This window comes from Heterodontus francisci, chromosome 6 (genome assembly GCF_036365525.1).
Source record: "Heterodontus francisci isolate sHetFra1 chromosome 6, sHetFra1.hap1, whole genome shotgun sequence".
NCBI lineage: Eukaryota > Metazoa > Chordata > Chondrichthyes > Heterodontiformes > Heterodontidae > Heterodontus > Heterodontus francisci.
The window spans coordinates 31,952,093-31,972,734 of record NC_090376.1 but is presented as its reverse complement, the minus strand read 5'-3'; the positions used below and the strand labels follow the sequence as shown (position 1 = coordinate 31,972,734).

Sequence of the window (20,642 nt, the reverse complement as noted above, 5' to 3'; positions counted from 1 at the left end):
TATGTTTCTATGTTTCTATGTGTCTGCCCATTTCACCAGTCTGTGTCCTCCTTATTGTTAGCTACATTTCTGAGTTTCCTGTCATCTGCAAACTTTGAAACTATGCCAAGTCCAGGACATTCATATATATCAAAAAGAGTAGTGGTCCCAATACTGACAACTGGGTAACACGACTGTATACTTCATCAGTCTGAAAAACAACCATTCACCACTACTCTGCTTTCTGTCCCTTAGCCAATTTTGTTTCTGTGCTGCCATTGCCCATTTAATCCCATGGGTTTCAATTTTGCTAGCAAAGTTTTAAACATTTTTGATTTTAACTTGTTCTTCTGCAGTAGTCATCAAAGACTATTAGAAGAAAAGCTGATTCAGTTGATTGTGACCAAAAACCACCATAATGAATGCATTGATGTAAATCGTGAAATTTTCACTGTCAAATAAATGTCACTGTATTGATGAAGTTAAATTTACAGCAATGATTGTAAAGGTCTGTTGGAAAAAATAATTTTGTACAAGAGAACTGGAAGCATTGGATTGCGTGGAATTTACAATAATTCTCTAACCATATTTGTAATCAATTTGGTGGTTTTTAGTATAATAAAAGCAAAGTACTGCAGATGCTAGAAATCTGAAATAGGTTTGGCAGCATCTGGAGAGAGAAGCAGGTCAGTGACCCTCCGAGAAATACAACGTTCCTCGGACTGCTTTCTCGCCGCATCCTGAGATCCACACTCAGTGCCATGGGCCGCCACATGTACACACTGGACCTCTCTCTCCAGAAGCACCACCTCACCTTAGCTCAAAGCTGTTCTACACCGCAGTTCCATTTCATCTTTCGTCTTATCCGACGCATTAACAAAAAACTTTTTTTCTTCCTTTCAGGTGTTAAGGAATGCAAACTCCAGCAGCTGGTGGGGATTAATGCCCCTCCAGATCCTTCTTCCCCTTCACTTCCCTCTGACCCCTTGCCGTGTATTCACTATACCCTCTGACCTTCCCCTCTCTGATGCTGAATATTCGGTACTCAGCAAAGGACTCGATTTTATCCTCTTACGCCCCTACCTCAATGAATTTCGCGCTCGGCATGATGTTGAGCTCTTCTTCCGTCGCCTTCACCTCCGTGCTCACTTCTTTGACCAGGAGTCCTCCCCCCGACCAGCAGACCTATTCTCCCTCCACCTGGACCCCTCCATCTGGCCGATTACCCACTCTTAATCTTATCATTCAAAACTGTTGGTGAGACATCAGCTGTCTCAATTTCTCTGCCCCCCTCACTCACTCTAACCTGTCTCCCTCTGAACTTGCTGCACTCCGTTCACTCGGGTCTAACCCCGACATTGTCATCAAACCTGGAGATAACCTGTTGTTGTCTGGTGTACCGACCTCTACCTTGCAGAGGCAAAAAGGAAGGGTGACTGACCTGAAACGTTAACTCTACTTCTTTCTCCACAGATGCTGCCAGACCTGCTGAGTATTTCCAGCATTTTTTGTTTTTATTATTGGTGGTTTTTAGATTTTGCTTGTGAACTATATAACAATAATAATTTCACTTGCAGCAGAAAACTTGCACAAAGGCAGCTGTTCACCACAGTCTGTAGGTCTTGGTTTTTTTATTTTGTTGTTAGTGGAACCATAGTATCCATGTAAATGACAACTTATTTTGGCCTTAACTGCCAGTATTTAATATGAATGTAGAGTTAAAATTAAATATTGATACTCGACAAAAAAAATGTACATATTTCAGTCTTATTTTGTTTTTTTCCTTTGAGTAAATAGTTTTCAAACTTCTTTCCTACTTTCTCAAGTTGCTCATTTGAGATATTTCCCCACTTTTAAAAATAAATTCTTATCTTTGTCTTTTGTGTACAACTCACCAAACAAGAGGTTGTGTAGATACCTTATCCCAGGAGGAAGCCACTAAGTGGTAGATGAAAGTGGCAGGGGTTGACTGACTTGCCAGGTTTCCATCTCTGCCATTAAAAATGCATCTTGCCACAGCTTGGCGCCACCCTTTAATGGCTTGGTTGAAATTGAGAATTCATTGGTGGGGCTGGGGACACGGTTGGTGTGAAGTCAGACCCTATAGCTGCTTAAAATCAGCAAGTGAGAGCCTTTATGAGGAACTCCAGTGAGGAACCTAGTCTAATGCAGCAGAAGTGCCTTTATTTTAACATATATATTTTCTGATAAACGGTTATTCACAGTCTTTATATAAATTTGCAAGTTCTCCCTGTGTCTGCGTGGGTTTTCTCCGGGTGCTCCGGTTTCCTCCCACAAGCCAAAAGACTTGCAGGTTGATAGGTAAATTGGCCATTATAAATTGTCACTAGTATAGGTAGGTGGTAGGGAAATATAGGGACAGGTGGGGATGTTTGGTAGGAATATGGGATTAGTGTAGGATTAGTATAAATGGGTGGTTGATGTTCGGCACAGACTCGGTGGGCCGAAGGGCCTGTTTCAGTGCTGTATCTCTAATCTAAATCTATGGTGGAGAAAAGAAACTCTTCTGCATATTCCAATTATCCTTTCTGGACAGTGATGTGAGTTTGTACAATCCTAGGCAGACCTGCTCAGTGACTATTTGCTTCTGACCATTACTGTTCATGTAATTGATTTGTTTTTACAGTCTGAATGCAAGCTACCATTTAAAATATTTTATCATTTGTCAGAGATTGAGGGCAGAAAGTTATATATTTAAACAGGTCAGTTGGATAGACATCAGTGTTAGGAAGCAGGCTTTTCCTTTAATGGCCTCCCCCCAATCCAGGTTTTTGCACATTTGCTCCATAGATTAAATGGAACAATGTGTGGCTCAACAGAGAAGCCCTCTAAATGGATTAATTTAAAAAGCTAATTTTTCAGAAAATAAGTTGCCTGTTTAGCAATGAGTACTTGCTATACAAATTTATTTCTCCTTTCTACTGTCTTTATATTCCCTTCCCACATTTCAAATGTATTTATTGCCCTAGCTACATCCTTGATGAGTTTGGCACAGCCAGGAGGAGTGCAGTGGTTCGTGGTTTTATAGATGCTCTCACCAGAGGTGGGCCAGGTGGAACTCCTCGGCCAATTGAAATGCATTCACATGATCCTTTAAGGTATGCCATTGGATACTCAACATTTTATTTGTAGTATTAGTGTTAACTTAAATCTAATTTGAGTAAATCTTGTGCTTTCAGGTATGTTGGGGATATGTTGGCATGGTTACACCAGGCAGCTGCTTCAGAGAAAGAACATCTTGAAGCTTTGCTGAAGCTCGTAACTATGCAAGGTAATTGTTTAATCCTTTAAGTGAGCTGCTTCCTCCTGTGATTATACAGAAACCTTTTGTATAATCGGGGTCTCTAAAATTTAGTGGCACTTCAAGGCCAATTCCCATGGCAAGCTGAACAGAATTTTACACCGGCATCAGATTTGTTCTTTATAATGATATGTTTGTTATATTCAATAAAATATAAAATTAATCTCAGCAGAACAGCAGTTTTCCCATTAAAATAAATGAAGAAAAATTGGAGGGGATTTTTTTTAGCATTTCTTGCCAAAATGTTAGTGTTTGTAGGGCACTAGGGAACGCATCAGCCACCTGTTATCAGGTAAATGGCATGTGGTGCAAAATAGACCTATAGAAGACGGAGGAAAATAGATTTTCAAAATAGAATAAATGATAGATTTATCATTTTATGAAGTTGTATCTGGGACTAGCTGTGTGTTTAACTCCCACAGTGCATACTTGCTGACTGTGTCTGTACCATGCTTGCCAACTACACTTGTGAAGCTATATCAGAATATAGAATGAGATGCAGTCAGAGCACCAGGAGTGTGGAAGAGTGAATAATTAAAGTTCTGTAACAGTTTCCATCATTGTAGAATCAGAGTACTACAGGCACCGAATATAATGTTAAAAACTGATTCTTGTGAATTTTTCGATCAATTATTGATAAAAGCTTTAAAATTCCTTTTGAAATTACATTTATTCTGAGTATTTGTGGGCTGCATTTTATCAACCATTGAAGATGTTCTGCTGCCAGGACCAAAAGTGGGAGTCGACCCTGGGATGACATTTTACCGGTGGTGGCCAATTAACAGGCCATCACTGGGGACTGTGGCCCGCCATCTGGAGCTCTCGGCCCAATGAGAGGGTCGATAGCTTGGCAGCCACGGCAGAGTCACCACTAGCAGTAGCTGCTGCTGAGGCTGCAGGATGAGGAAGAAAGCGCCTCTAGGAGTTGTTCTCGAAGATAAGGTAAATTCACTTTAAAGAGTTGAGGCTATACAGGCTCTGGCAATCGGGGGTGGGGGAGGAGAGGAGGGTCTGCAAGGTGGGAGGCAGGGGGTTCACGTTCAAGTGCGCACCATAGCCATGAGGGTGGCCATTGCTGCCGGGAGGCCCCTCAGTGGACTATGGTGTGGCCATTAAGGAGGCCCCCCTCCACTTCCAGAACCTGCTGGGAGGTTGCCAGGTTTTACCTGGCGGTCTCCCCACACAATGGAAGCCCCTCTTGTTTGTTTATTCATTCATGGGATGTCGGCGACGCTGGCCAGGCCAGCATTTATTGCCCATCCCTAATTGCCCTTGAGAAGGTAGTGGTGAGCTGCCTTCTTGAACTGCTGCACTCCATTTGGGGTAGGTATACCCACAGTGCTGTTAGGAAGGGAGTTCCAGGATTTTGACCCAGTGACAGTGAAGGAACGGCGATATAGTTCCAAGTCAGGATGGTGTGTGACTTGGAGGGGAACTTGCAGGTGGTGGTGTTCCCATCTATATGCTGCCCTTGTCCTTCTAGTTGGTAGAGGTCGCGGGTTTGGAAGGTGCTGTCTGAAGAGCCTTGGTGCATTGCTGCAGTGCATCTTGTAGATGGTACACACTGCTGTCACTGTGCATTGGTGGTGGAGGGAGTGAATGTTTGTAGATGGGGTGCCAATCAAGCGGGCTGCTTTTGTCCTGGATGGTGTCGAGCTTCTTGAGTGTTGTTGGAGCTGCCCCCATCCAGGCAAGTGGAGAGTATTCCATCACACTCCTGACTTGTGCTTTGTAGATGGTGGACAGGCTTTGGGGAGTCAGGAGGTGAGTTACTCGCCTCAGGATTCCTAGCCTCTGACCTGCTCTTGTAGCCACGGTATTTATATGGCTACTCCAGTTCAGTATCTGGTCAATGGTAGCCCCTAGGATGTTGGTAGTGGGGGATTCAGCGATGGTAATGCTGTTGAATGTCAAGGGGAGGTGGTTAGATTCTCTCTTGTTGGAGATGGTCATTGCCTGGCACAGCTGTGGCGCGAATGTTACTTGCCACTTATCAGCCCAAGCCTTGATATTGTTAAGGGCTTGCTGCATTTCTATACGGACTGCTTCAGTATGTGAGGAGTCACGAATGGTGCTGAAAATGGTCCTGACGCCAGTAAAATGCCATTGGAGGCATGAGGTGGCCTTTAATTGGCACTTAAGTGACTCAATTGGTCATCCCATGGTTGTCTACGCTGCTGAAGTTCCCGCCTCTGGTAATAAACTATGGTGGCGGGAAGACCTTGGGTTCCCCTCCTGACACCTTCCCCTGCCATATTACCAGCTCTCCCACCTCCCTGCCTCCCCAGAGGCCTGGTAAAATTCAGTCCTTTATTTCAGAGAGTATTGCATGGATCTGAATCTTTGACCAAACAAGAAAGTACAGATTCTAGTTCAGTTAAATTTATGGATCAATAAGCCATGTAGGAATTGAGTGAGGTAATTCAGCTTACACTGTCCAATGTGAGTTGAATGACTTTTTTCGGTCCAATGTGAGTTGAATGACTTTTTTCTGGATTTACTCTGACTAGTGCGTTCCAACACCATGTTCAAACTTTTATCTTCTCCTGAATTGATTTCATCCAATTCCTCTTCAGTGCTGCATCTGACTCAAAATTCGTTACACTAGATGGCAGTCTATGCATTGGTCATTCTAAGTGTGAAAATATTTTTTCTTTAAAACAGGAGTGGCTAAGCCTTACCAAATTGGCCTGTGATGCCCAAATAACTTCTGTTTGTGCTGATGTCTCTTAATCATCTGTCTTGTTTGAATTTCAGTGGCCTGGAGACTTGTTAAGAGCTGATCTTAGTCTGGTTGTTCCATTGTTTGATGAATCCTAAATCAGAATACCAAGATCGTCTTTAGCAAATGAAAAATTGATTTAAACTTTCTATGTGGCCTGCAGTACCTTAGTAAATTGTGAAGTCAGAACGCTTGGTCATATCTGCTTTAAGGAAAATAAAAGTCAAGCTGAAGTCATAGGTACTTTTTGTTCAAGGTACTTTGCAATAGCTACCCAAAAAGATTATAATTAGACATGTGTTTCTGAATAAGTTTTAAAATGTGTCAAATTTCCAAACTCAGCATGGCACACCTGTAACATGGGAGAAGTACCTCCTGCACCTCAAAGCAATTCTGTTGGTTTTAACCATAGCTGCAACAAACTGAGATCATCCGAACACTTCACTTCCATTGGTCTCATTATCAATCTCCTTTTTCAATTATTCTCTATATCTCAATTTTAATTATTAGTAGATTAGAGTCATAGAGTTATACAGCACAGAAACAGGCCCTTTGGCCCATCGTGTCTGTGCCAGCCATCAAGCATGTAACTATTCTAATCCCATTTTCCAGCACTTGGCCCGTAGCCTTGTATGTTATGGTGTTTCAAGTGCTCATCTAAATAGTTAAATGTTGTGGGGGTTCCTGCCGCTACCACCTCTTCAGGCAGTGCGCTCCGGATTCCAACCACCCTCTGAGTGAAATTTTTTTTCCTCAAATCCCCTCTAAACCTCCTGCCCCTTACCTTAAATCTATGCTCCCTGGTTATTGATCCGTCCGCTAAGGGAAAAAGTTTCTTCCTACCTAGCCTATCTATGCCCCTCATAATTTTGTATACCTCAATCATGTCCCTCCTCAACCTTCTCTGCTGTAAGGAAAACAACCTTAGCCTTTTCAGTCTCTCTTCATAGCTGAAATGCTCCAGCTGAGGCAACATCCTGGTGAATCTCCTCTGCACCCTCTCCAGTGCAATCACACCCTTCCTATAGTGTGGTGCCCAGAACTGTACACAGTACTCCAGCTGTGTCCTAACTAGCATTTTATATAGCTCCATCATAACCTCCCTGCTGTCATATTCTATGCCTTGGCTAATAAAGGCAAGTATCCCATATGCCTTCTTAACCATCTTATCTACCTGTGCTGCTGCCTTCAGTGATCTATGGACAAGTACACCTCTGACCCTCTGTACTTCCTAGGGTCCTACCATCCATTGCATATTCCCTTGCCTTGTTAGTCCTCCCAAAATGCATCACCTCGCACTTCTCAGGATTAAATTCCATTTGCCACTCCTCTGCCCATCTATATCGTCCTGTAATCTAAGGCCTTCCTCCTCACTATTTACAACACCACCAATTTTTGTATCATCTGTGAACTTACTGATCGTACCTCCTATATTCACGTCTAAATCATTAATGTACACTACAAACAGCAAGGGTCCCAGCACCGAACGCTGTGGTACACCACTGGTCACAGGCTTCCACTCACAAAAACGACCCTCGGCCATCACCCTCTGTCTCCTGCCACTAAACCGATTTTGGATCCAATTTGCCAAATTGCCCTGGATCCCATGGGCTCTTACCTTCTTCACCAATCTCCCATGCGGGACCTTATCAAAAGCTTTACTGACGTCCATGTAGACTACACTAACTGCGTTACCCTCATCTACACATCTAGTCACCGTCTCGAAAAATTCCCTGATTAATCCCTGCCTCTCCAAGTGGAGATTAATCCTGTCCCTCAGAATTTTTTCCAGTAGTTTCCCTACCACTGATATTAGACTCACCGGCCTGTAATTACCTAGTTTATCCCTACTACCCTTCTTGAATAATGGTACCACATTTGCTGTCCTCCAATCCTCTGGTACTTCTCCTGTGGCCAGAGAGGATTTGAACATTTGTGTCAGAGCCCCTGCTATCTCCTCCCTTACCTCACATAGCAGCCTGGGATACATCTCATCTAGATTGTACTACCTGATTTTACAGTTAAACATTGACCAGTGCTGCACTGATTTCAGTACTAATACTGGATTAAATTAGATATCACTATTACAAACCTATGAGGAACTGCAGAGTAGCTCTTCTTTCCAGAGCTTCATCTTACAGAGATGTGAGCTGTTTCCCTGCCACAAATGCGGTTTCTACTCAGATCACGGAAAAGGTGTGTTATAATAAAAGGCTACAGCTAGGTTAAGTTGTCCTTTAAAGTAAGACGATGTTTATTATTACAGGTGTGGAAGGTAGTATTCAGCAGGTGGTAGGACACATCACTGAAGGAGTCTGCAGACCTTTAAAGGTACCAACTGAATTTATTAGACATTTGATCTGATACATTAGAGCTAAGAATGCAGTGAAGACCAAAGATTTTATTAGTCCTTCTTGATGGCTTTGAGTTTTTCCAGTGAGTAGCTGAGCCATACAGGTCAGGAACATGTTTGTGTTGAGCCTAAGTCTATGGTTAGGACTGGGGTCAGTACAGCTAGCCTCAGGGTTCCTAGGTTAAGGAAGAGACATCGACCAGATTTATTTTTGTGTGCGTGTGTGTTTGTGCGCCGTGTGTGCATATGTGCGCCGTGTGTGCATATGTGCGCGTGTCTGTGAATCTGGCTCACTATGATGCTACTGCATATGCATACTGTGCTAAGGCTCGTAGGTGAATAATTGGCACTTGGATAAGGTACAGTGCTGTTGTGAGATCATACTCTACTAAGTAGTAAAAAAAAAAATCGGCTTGTAGGTTTTTAATCCAAATCTTATATTTATTTTAAGTGTATTTTCTTCCATAAACTTGAGTGCGAAAGCAAAAATTGAGGGTTAGTGGGAAAATATCTAAACGTATTGTTATAGCACACACTGTTATACTGAGCAGCAGAACACAAGTTTGTGCTCCAAGTTCCTCATTTTAGTCGTGTTATCTGAGATAAAGGTGAAGTGCTTTCCCACAAAGTGAGGAGGACGATCAGTCATCCTGCATCGCTTATTGTCCCAGCTCAAAGTAGAGCTGAAGTTAAGGTGTCTTGGAGCAAGTTGTTTGGCTGCCCTAGGCCAATGTGGGTGTGTCAGGAGACCAATAGAGAAAGGGGAAAATCTTTTTCCAGAAAGGGATGCTCAAAGGGCTAAATTGTTGTGAATGTGTTTTGCTTTCCAAATGGACTGATTCTCAATTTTTTAAAAACTATGCTTATGTTGGTTAAGATAAGCACCTTTCAGTTAAAGTTTGTTAAGTTTTTAAATAAAAATTGCCTAAAATTTAATAGTTGCAGATTTAAATATTAACCTGCTAATCATTGAGCAAAACTAATTAGTTTCAGGAATAGTTTGTACACAGTATGATGGACTAGGTATGGCTGATCCAAACATTCACAGTAGCTTATATGTAAAGAAAATTTAAAGGAAAACAATACATAAAAATACATCATTTAGAACAGTGAATTCTGTGTTGCATTGTGAGTACTGTTGCTGAACAGCAGTGGGATTTAAATAGTTCTTACAGCCACTGAAGTTTTTAATCACAAGAAAAGGTCGCTAATTCACCTTTTCAGCAATAGCTTTGCAACAGATTCATATTTTTAGTGGTTAGCTTACTTCCTTCTGACCTTTGCCACCACTCATGTCTGCGTTATTCTCAGTTGCGACATTGAAGCAATGAAGTACTGATACAATCAGTACTATTTTATGACTGGCCAGCCAAGTGGTGAATTTGAGTGAAATGAGTAGGTTTTCATCTCCCTCCCCAAGAAAGGTTAGATTTTTTTTTGGAAAACTAAGTAACCTATACTAATGGGAACATAAAATACTCATTTATATGCAGCAATTTGACAGTATAGTATATTGGTGCAAAATAATACTACGCTATGGAGCGAACGACACAGGTTTGCCACACGATTCTGCATGCAACTAGTTCCTGATTGCAGTTGGCCTTCTGGGGAGGCAAAAGAAGAGAAATAGAAAATCAGGGCAAGTTCATTTAGCCTTTTTTCCTGTACCTCTTAGCTTAATAGTAAAGGAATGAAAGCAGGTAATCTGCCCAGTCTCTCAAGAAGGGAATTATATGTAACACAAAAAAGAGAAAAGGAGAACAATGTGGGGAACCACATTACTAGAACTTGTTTACAATGCAGCAGAACCGACATTATCAATTCTCAAAGGGAATCCCAATGCAGTGCCAAAACAGGCATCTTGAGGTAGTTCTATGGCTTGTTCAGCATCTATAAAGAGTCTTACTTAGACATTGTGTTGGGAATCCTTTGAGAATTATAAGTTGTTGGCAGTACTAAAAATAGTAGTATTCCCTTAGGTTGCTTTTTCTCCTCTCTTTTTAACGCAATGGTCTAAATGTATTGTTTTGCATCTGCTGACTGCACATCTGGTAAATCTTACTTTTCCTGATCAGTAGAACCCTCAGAATATTTTCGCAAGGCAATAAATGTCAGAAGGTGCTGCCCAAAACTGCAGTGCGTCATAGCTGCAACTTCTTAAATGCAAAATATTTTAATTAATTAAAATTAAATGTGTTGAGTTTTAATTAGATCACTTAAATTAATTTGAATTTCTTGAAAAAGGAAAAGCAAAATACTGCCAATGCTCGAAATACTCAGCAGGTCTGACAGCATATGTAGAGAGAGAAACAGAGTTAATGTTTCAGGTCTATGACCTTTAATCAGAAAGCTTTTTTTTGCCATGTTCAAGGCCAAAGGGAGTGGTAATGGGACAAGTAAAGAAACAAAGGAAGTGTCCAGAGGAGGTGTGAATGGCAGGATCCTGAATAGCTGCCGTCCAAAAACAATAAAAGGAAATAAGAGAAATAAGAAAAAAAGCATACTAGCAAAGAAAAAGAAAACAAAATTGGGGCCCAGGTTACTGGGATCTAAAATTGTTGAACTCAATGTTGAGTGCAGAAAGATGTAAAGTGCTAAATCTAGACAGAGGTGCTGTTCCTCGAGCTTGCATGGAGCTCCATTGGAACACTGCAGGAGGCCAAGAACAGAAAGGTCAGAGAGGGTGAAAAGTGCAGAATTAAAATGACAGGCGACTGGAAGTTCGGGGTCTTGCTTGTGGACTGAACAGAGGTGTTTCGCAAAGTAGCCACCCAGTTTGTGTTTGATCTCTCCAATGTAGAGGAGGCCTCATCAGGAGCAGCAATATACTAAACTGAAAGAAGTACAAGTAAATTGCTGCTTCAGCTGGAAGGAGTGTTTGGGGCCTTGAACAGTGAGAAGGGAGGAGGTAAAAGGGCAGGTGTTACATCTCCTCTGCTTGCGTAGAAAGGTGCTGTGGAATGGGGAAGGATTGTTGGGGATGACTGAGGAGTGGACCAGGGTATTGCAGAGGGAACAATCCCTTTGGAATGCTGAAAGGGGAGGGGAAGATGTGTTTGGTGGCATCACGCTGGAGGTGGTGGAAATGGCAGAGGATGATCAGTTGAATAGCGAGGCTGGTGCAGTAGAAGGTGAGGACAAGGGGAACACTGTTATGGTTCTGGAAGGGTGGAGAAGGAGGGATGAGAGCAAAAGTGTGTGAAATGGAACAGACGGTAGAGGGCCCTAACAATCATGGTGGGCGACATCCTCAGTTGACGATAAAGGAAGGCATTTCAGAAGCGCTCATGTAGAAGGTTGCAACGTAAGAACAGATGTGATGAAGATGGAGAAACTGGGAGAATAAAATAGAGTCCTTACAGGAAGCAGGGTGTGAGGAAGTGTAGTCAAGGTAGCTGTGTGAGTCAGGACGTTTATAATGAATATTTGTTGATAGCCTAGCCCCAGAAATGAAGACAGAGAAATCAAGGAAGGGAATGGAAGAGAAAGAGCGAGACCATGAGATGGCAAGAGAAGGGTGGAAATTGGAAGCAAAGGTAATGAAATGTTCCAGTTCAGGACTGGGCAGCAGGTATTCAGAATCCTGCCATTCAAACCTCCTCTAGACACATCTTTTGTTTCTTTACTTGCCCCTTTGGCCTTGCACCTCAGGGAAAAAAGGAAGAATTCTGATGAAAGGTCACAGACATTAACTTTATCTCTTTCTACAGATGCTGCCAGACCTGCTAAGTATTTCCTCTTTTTCTCTGTTGTTGAAGATGGATATTGATTTGCATTTTCTTTTTGATTACTGATTTGTTGTAAAGATAATTTGACAGGGCCAGCAATGTGAATTTCTTAATAGTCCTTCTTTCCTAAAAAACACTTACCTCAGTGGCAAGGAGGTACAACTTTAAAACAAATGAAGCTATGACACTGAAAGTCTGAGCAGTAAGTGACACAATAGACTAGACCAATGCCCTTTAGCTGAAAGTCTCTTCTCTGTGATCGCTGTAAGAGCCTAATTCTGATCTTGATCCTGATGGGTATATGAGCACTAATTTATCAATTTACATTCAGAGGCCACAAAGATGGCTGAATTGGAAAGCAAAACAAAATCATACCATCGTATTTTCTCTTAGTTTAGCTATAAGGTATGTTGCAGTGCATCTAAATTGTATTATAACTGAATTCTTGCGCCGTGCTTAACAACATTACCAATCTGTCTCTATGATTCAGTGCTGCCCTATCTTATTCATGGCCACTTTTACCACTCCTTTTCTTCAAGAAGCACACACTCAAGCTTTCATCCAATCTCCAACCTTCATTCATTATGAAGTCCTGGAATGTGTCATTGTCTATGTTTCTATCTTGCCCACCACTCTGTATTAAAGGTGCTCGAAACTGGCATTAGTTTTGTCCATAGCACTGAGACCACATTGGTGAAAGTTACAAATAATTGTAATCATGATTCTCTCTCTCCTATTTCTCACCACCTTCATCACTGTTGAATATTCGATCCTCCTCCAATCCACTTCTGAGAAACTGTGTTATCTTGGCCCTACTTGTACCTATCGGAATGCAGACGTCGCATTGTCTCCAACAGTTTCTTCTCATGAGCACGGCTTGTTTCTTAGCAGCATATTCTAACACTATAACAGCATTTCCTGGATTTTGTTTCATATTTTGAAATAAATATGTGCCTGCTCAATTAAGTATAAGCATTTCAGTTCTGCTATCATTATTTTGTATTGTAACATATAAGATGGCAAATTTTGTGAGACCTGCATATACTTCTAACGTTTTGTTTATTCATACCTACGCGTTTAAGGGAAAATGCCATTTACAAACAATATATGGGGATCATTCCACAATCCTGGATTCACCCTTGGTTAGAATGACTGTTTCATCAAGCTAGTTGCAGAAACCTAATATAATATTAATTCAATGTGTTTTATCTGGTGCTGTTTTAGGTGCGTATTGAACAGGTTATAGTAGCAGAGCCAGGTGCAGTTCTGTTGTACAAACTCTCCAATCTTCTCAAATTTTATCACCACACTATCAGGTAAGCAAAAGTTGTTAATGCATTGATATTTTTGATAACTTAGGTGCGCGAGTTTGTGATTCAAAACAGGTTTACAAAGCAGTCAAACTGACTGCAAAAGTGCAAAATAAGTACAATAGTCAAGGTATGTTTTGCTTCCACAAATACTTTCTGCTACTTACTATGCAGAAAGAAAATGTTTCTTTCTCCTTTTCTTCCCTCCTCTGCCAAACATGCTGACTCAGTTTAGTCTGCAGTGCTCATTCCCTTCTTTGGCATCTGCGCATGCACCCTTCCGACTGGGATTGCTGGTTGGCAGTCCTGATACCTTAGGCAAGGGTTTTTTTCTCCATCAGTTTTCTCTTCCACCATCTCTATTTCCGTCTTCAAGATGCTGAACCCTAAATCTAGATGATGAGTGTCAGCAACTGATTCGACTGTCTGATCCTAGCTGAACCTGACCTTGTCCTCACCAATATAAACATACCCACTGTCAATAGAGATTGGTGAATAGTGTTCTGGAGTGGTAGCCTGAGCCTGTATTTCCTATCCAAGCATACACAGAGGCCAATTTTAATGTCCCTCATGCCATCCCAGCTGGTGATCACCTGGGGGAGCAGTAGATGTAGTTTATTTGGACTTCCAAGAGGTATTTGATCAGGTGCCACATAAAAGGTTACTGAGATAAGAGCTCATAGTGTGGGGGGTAATATACCAGCATGGATAGAGAATTGGCTAACAGATTGGAAAACTGTAACTTGTGGCATGCCACAGGGATCTGTGCTGGGCCCTCAACTATTTACAATCTATATTAATGATTTGGATGAAGGGACACTACTGTATCCAGATTTGCTGACGATAGAAAGAAAGAAAGCAAGTTGTGAGGAGGACACACAGAGTCTACAAAGGGATATAGTTAGGCTAAGAGAGTGGGCAAAAATTGGGAAAATACTGTGGGAAAATGTGAGGTTATCCACTTTGGTAGGAAGAATAGAAAAGCAAAATATTTAAATGGAGAGAAACTGCAGAATGCTGTGGTACAGAGGCTTCTGGGTGTCCTAGTACATGCAACACAAAAAGTTAACATGCATGCACAGCAAGTAATTAGGAAGGCAAATGGAATATTGACCTTTCTGCAAGGGGGATGGAGTATAAAAGAGAAGTCTTGCCACAACTGTTAATGGCGTCAGTGAGAACAGAACTAGAGTACTGTGTACAGTTTTGGTCTCCTTATTTATGTTTAGATATACTTGTATTGGAAGCAGTTCAGAGAAGGTTCACGAGGTTGATTCCTGGGGTGAAGGGGTTGTCTTTTGAGGAAGGATTGAGCAGGGTGGGCCTATACTCATTGGAGTTTAGAAGAATGAGAGGTGATCTAATTGAAACATGTAAGATTCTAAGCGGGCTTGACAAGGTAGATGCTGAAAGGATGTTTCCTCTTGTGGGGAAATCTAGAACTTAGGGTGTAGTTTCAGAATAAGGTGTCTCCCATTTAACGGAGAGAAGGAGGAATTTCTTTTCTCAGAGGGTCATGAATCTTTGGAATTCTGTACCCCAGAAAGGAGTGGAGGCTGGGTCATTGAATATATTCAAGGTTGAGATAGACAGATTCTTGAACTATAGGGGCATCGAGAGTTATGGGGAACAGGCAGGAAAGTGGAGTTGAGACCAATATCAGATCAGGCATGATCTTATTAATTGGCGGAGCAGGCTCAAGGAGGCATATTGCCTACTCCTCTTCCTATTTCTTATGTAACTGAACAGTGGTGTGGATTAAACCTGGGACTGTTCAAGTCTCTATGGCTCATAGACATAATCTTTTGAGCTGTTAGGGGTAGCATAGTTACCCTATGTGCGAGCTTAGACAGTGGGCCAGCTAGTCAACCATAATGGTATCACAGTGATTGCAGGGAAATGATCGTATGGCTGAGGAGCAAGTTGTGGTGCTCCTACTGCCACCCTATGTGAGTAGAGTTGTCTCAGCATAGACCAGTAATTTTCTATGTTTGTATGGGGCCACATTATGGTGCATTTACCCACTAATTCATTGGTAATGACATTCAACCAAAACTTGCAAACCTGATTACTATTTTTCCTTTCAACAGTGGAATTGTTGGAAACTGTGCAGCCACACTGCTGACCACAATTGAAGAAATGCATGTCCTAAGCAAGAAAATGTTCTTCAATAGCCTGGGTCTTCATGCCAGTAAATTAATGGATAAGGTGGATTAACATCAATCTTTGCAGTAACCTTCAGTAGATCCTCTTCCAGTATAAATCAACTGATAGCAAAAGAAAATAACAAGCTCTGTGCGGCTTTGGAACATTCTCAATTTCTTGCATTCTTTTCAGTGCTATTGCCAAAATTCACATTTTTGTAAACGGAGTAGCTGGAAGATTATAAGGGATAGTTTAGGGAATGTAGCTCTAATCTTAACTTGACATGTAATATACTCAATCAAGATTTTCAAAAAGGTTAGTGTCTATTTTCCATTCGTACTCCTTTTAAACTCTAAAATGAACAAATACCAAGGTTTTAATGTCACGTTCTTGACCACACCTTTCAATAATAGTTATACTGTATAACCTGCCCATAAACCTTTTACCCAGCATGGGCTGTCCTGCTTACTATATTCTATAGTTATTAAAATTAACCGGTCATTTTCTCTAGCTAATTAGCTAGATCCTTTAAAATTGTGATTATAAAAGGCTAACTGAGAAAATAATTTCTTAATTACTGTACTTAATTGCAAGCATTCATAGGGATTAGGAGCATCAAACAAGTTAAATTTTAAAAGAGGTTCCAGCATGTACTTAAGTGAAGGCTCAGAGCAATTGCGACTGCCTTGTTTAGAATTTCGCTCAACAAAATCTGTTTAGGTATCATACCAAGACCGCCTACTTCCACCTCCCTACCATCATCTACCTCCATCCCTGCCTCAGTTCACCTGCTGCTGAAACCCTCATCCATGTTTTTGTTACCTAGACTCAACTATTCCAGTGCTCTCTGGGCCAGCCAGCCACCTTGCACCCTCCATAAACTTGAGTTCATCCGAAACTCTGCTGCTTGTATCCTAAATTGCACCAAGTTCCAGTCCTGTTCGCCCATCACTCTTGGGCTTACTGACCTACATTGGATCCAGATCCGGAAATGCCTCGATTTTAAAATTCTGATCTTTACAATCAATTGTTCCCTCTGATTCTCCTTCACTGTGCACAGCCTGCTCGTTGCACTGAGTGAGCTCTTTAAGATTGCCACATGGCCGCATATGTGCAGATCTTAAAGGGACCGCTTCTTGTGCGCAGCCTATTTGTTCCCTGCGCAATTAGCTCTGGCCTATGGCACTGCCACAGACCCACGGAGCTTAAAGGGAGCGTTGCCTATAACCCTCTGAGATTGCTATGTTTCCTCAATTCTGGCTTCTTATCCATCCCCCAATATTCATCGCTCCACCATGAGTAGTCATGCCTTCAGCTGCCGAGGGTCTAAGTGCTGGATTTTATCAGCATTCTAGGGATGGACTGGGAGGCAGTGGGGGGAGCGGGGTTGCATAAAATGGCGAGGGAAGGCAGGGAGTAGAGTGCCCGTCACCTTTCCAATTTTACCTGGGGCAGGGAAGGTCAAGGATGGCCTTCTCGCCCAGAGACCAATTGAGGCCCTTAAGTAGCCAATTAAGGGCCTCTTTCCACTACTGCTAATATTTTACCAGTGGCGGGGGGAGGCCCTCTGTCACGTGTCACATGGGGAGAAGCCGAGTGAAATCTGGCAGGCTGCGTGCAGGCTGGAGGTGGTGGTGGGCCCTCCTTATAGGGCACCCTTTGGCCCAGTGATCACACCCCCCCCCCTCCACCCCAAGTGGCAAGGTCCTTCCCACTGAAAGACCAACTCCTTCGTCCTCAGCAAGGACTACCCCACGCCCCCCCCCCACTCCTTGGCTACTGCTCTGGGCCTCCTGCAGTAGCACAGCAGTGGCTCCGCTTCCAGTGGCACTGCAGGGACTGCTGGGCAGCTGGCCCTCTCAGTGATCTTGGGTCGAGATCTTGTCCCTTAAAGGGACGGCATCCCCTACTGCAGGCTATTAATTGCCTGCCCACTGTTGAATTTGGCCGGGGGTCCAGCAAATTGCCAAGGAGGGGTTGCCTTTCGCCATCCATTCCATCGCTGGTACCCCTGCCACTGAAAGCCAGCCCTAAGTTCTCGAATCCCGCCATCAACTTCTCCACCTCCCTTCCACTCTCTCCTACTTTAAGATGCTCCTTAAACCCTTCCTGTTTGACCAAGCTGTCCTAATTTCTCCTTATGTGGCTTGATGCCAAATTTGTTTTGATAATACCCTTGCAAAGCACCTTGGGACATTTTAACATTTTACTGCATTAAAGATGCTATATGAATGTTAGCTGTTGTTATAGTGACTATTAAGGAAGAAACTAATGTCTCAGTTTCAATTCACACAGGTTGAACTCCCCCCTCCTGACCTAGGACCTACCAGTGCCCTGAATCACACTCTCTCTCTCTTGCGTGAAGTGCTTTCCTGTCATGACTCCTCAGTTATACCGCTGGATGCACGACAAGCAGATTTTGTCCAGGTAAATTGAAACTTGTGCAAAAATGTGGCTCCTTTGGTTATAGTTTGAAATTCTACAAGTGTTTTCATTTTTACACTTGTTTGTATCCCAGAAATATTTGTGGCTTGTAAAGGTGCTGCACCTATATTTCCAAGAATTCGGTTTTGAATGCATTGAAGTCTGTTTTATCATTTTTAGAACTCTATTCTATAAATGTCAAAAACTTACTCTTTAATGGGGTTTTTACCTCTCTAGTGCAGGAATGTCCAAATCATGGCCCAAGCGGCCCAGCTAACTTCTGTTTTGACTTATTTTTCATTCATGTTTTCATGGAGGTTTTGAAGTGCTATTTCTAACCTAATTTGTGGATACTTCCTAAACCAGAACACCAAGATTTGTTAGTATTTGCAGCCCAACAGTGTTGTGTGGTTATGCACACAGGGAGACATGAAGATAAAAAGCCTCATCATTCCTACTCTAAACATAGGTCAACAGGAATGGGAATCTAAGTCTCAAGACCTCATCTCATTGCACAGGCTGATGCTGCAGTTTGCAGTATACTCCTTTTATATAGAAAAAAATAATCAAGCACTGTATTGCATTTAGTTTCAATTCATTTCTCTCTGGTTCAGCAGTTTTATTTTACTGTATATGCCTGTTATTTGCTGGCCCTCTAAGACCTGAGAAAGTTTATAGTCTATTCTCTGTTGTGTGGCAGTTCCAAATTTGAAAGGTTGAACTGAATTCAAAGTTGCACAGTGAAATGTCAAAGCTAATAAGTTGAAATTCCACTGAGCAGGCAAGCAGTTTTAAAATCTACTTTTTGTTTAATTATTTTAAAAGTTTCCCACCTTTTCTGTTTCTTTGGGCTACCAGTATTTTCAAGGGGTAAGCCAGCTGTCCTCCTTCCAGATCACCAATATCTAACTACTTGTTTGAAAGTGAGTCCAGTTATTCTACTTCTGTCACTTACAGTGATTCCTTCCATTTTCATCAAGAAGCAATCAGCCTCCACTCTGTGCCTTTCACAGCTATATCTATATCTAGAGATACAGCACTGAAACAGGCCCTTCAGCCCACCGAGTCTGTGCCGACCAACAACCACCCATTTTTTATACTAATCCTATATTAACCCCATATTCTCTACCACATCCCCACCATTCTCCTACCACCTACCTACACTAGGGGCAGTTTACAATGGCCAATTTACCTATCAACCTGCAAGTCTTTGGCTGTGGGAGGAAACCGGAGCACCCGGCGAAAACCCACGCAGACACAGGGAGAACTTGCAAACTCCACACAGGCAGTACCCTGAACTGAACCCTGGTCGCTGGAGCTGTGAGGCTGCGGTGCTAACCACTGCGCCACTGTGCCAGCTACTCTGGCTAAGATTAAAAACTCAAGCTGGGAATTACAATCAGAAAACTGTGATGGAGTGCATGTTGCCTGCTGTGATTTCAGAAAAAAAAACAAGTGAATGGTTACAATTGAGTTTAAGAGACAAGTAGGTGCATTCAAAGAGGACAGGGATGGTGAGGTGTCAACTCTGAACGTTTTGAAAGTATCATGCAGCTCGTAACAAAATCTCAGGGAGGCTGTTTATCTAAACAAACATGTTGAAATATTTTACTTTCTACCATCAGGTACTTTCCTGTATAATGGACCCACTATTACAGTTGTGCACTGTATCTGCCAGTAACCTTGACACTGCTGACATGGCAACCTACATGGTAAACTCTCTATACATGATGAAGACAACTTTGGCTCTCTTTGAATTTACTGATAAGCGACTTGAGATGCTTCAATTTCAGGTATACATCAGTGCTCATAAGTGAAAAGTAACTGTAATTAGAGGAGATTTTAGTTCAGCTAGACTTGTCTTCAGGATAATCCTATATTAGCTCGAGAATTGCATTTAAAGTTGTGAGTGACAATGTTATAGACCGGCAGAATATCACATCTAAAGCTTCAAGCATCAGCTATTCTTTCTTTCTCAGGGACATGTTGATTGTCCTGATTTGCATTTCATGCATACCTGCTTTTATTTCACATTTCCATGATTTCCCGTTTAAATGCCAGAAGGCTCTGTGGAGTTCCACTGGTTACTTTGTAATCGTTTTCCCCCACGAATCATCGCTTCCTGCTTTCTGTTCAATTTTCAGTTGAGAGAGCTACTTAACCAAAGATTACACATGTTGTACCTGCTTTAAAAGTCTCTGATGTGCAACTTTTTCAAGTATGTTCTGCAAATCTACTAATACAGTTTGCTAAAAGTTTCAAACTTTTCAGACCGCTGCTTCCAGAACCAGGCTGGGTTCCTCATAACTACTATGCCGACACTGCCATCGATTTTGACTTTTGGGCAATCTGGTCACCTCCTCTTCTAGCGTCGAAGAGGCCCTGGTGATTTTAAGATCCCGCCCTCATTAAAATTTTGGAGGCAAGCTGTGGGATGTCAAACAGGCCTTAGGATTGGGCCGAGGCAGCCTTCAGCAAGGTAGTTTGAGGTGGGGGGAGAAAATTGCAATCGTGAAAAGTCGGTATCCAGAGTGGCAATGGCTCAGATTATTTTTAAGGGCCACTTTCCTCCCCCTCCTCTATGCTTCGGCCGTTTTGGGGACACTCAGCTACAGTTAATGGCGCTCAGACAATTAACTACCTGGCACCGGGGTCCCCG

The 20,642-nt window shown here is 42.3% G+C and overlaps 1 protein-coding gene across 1 annotated transcript in view; it reads left to right on the top strand.

The window, feature by feature from the left end:
* The window catches only part of cog6 (component of oligomeric golgi complex 6), a 124,512-nt gene that overhangs the window by 83,880 nt on the left and 19,990 nt on the right, over positions 1–20,642 (top strand). The window contains exons 9-15 of the mRNA XM_068033439.1: positions 2,970–3,098; positions 3,180–3,271; positions 8,290–8,354; positions 13,329–13,420; positions 15,505–15,622; positions 17,855–17,986; positions 19,609–19,776. Coding sequence (XP_067889540.1) covers positions 2,970–3,098; positions 3,180–3,271; positions 8,290–8,354; positions 13,329–13,420; positions 15,505–15,622; positions 17,855–17,986; positions 19,609–19,776 — 796 coding nt within the window. The remainder of the gene's footprint in view (positions 1–2,969; positions 3,099–3,179; positions 3,272–8,289; positions 8,355–13,328; positions 13,421–15,504; positions 15,623–17,854; positions 17,987–19,608; positions 19,777–20,642) is intronic.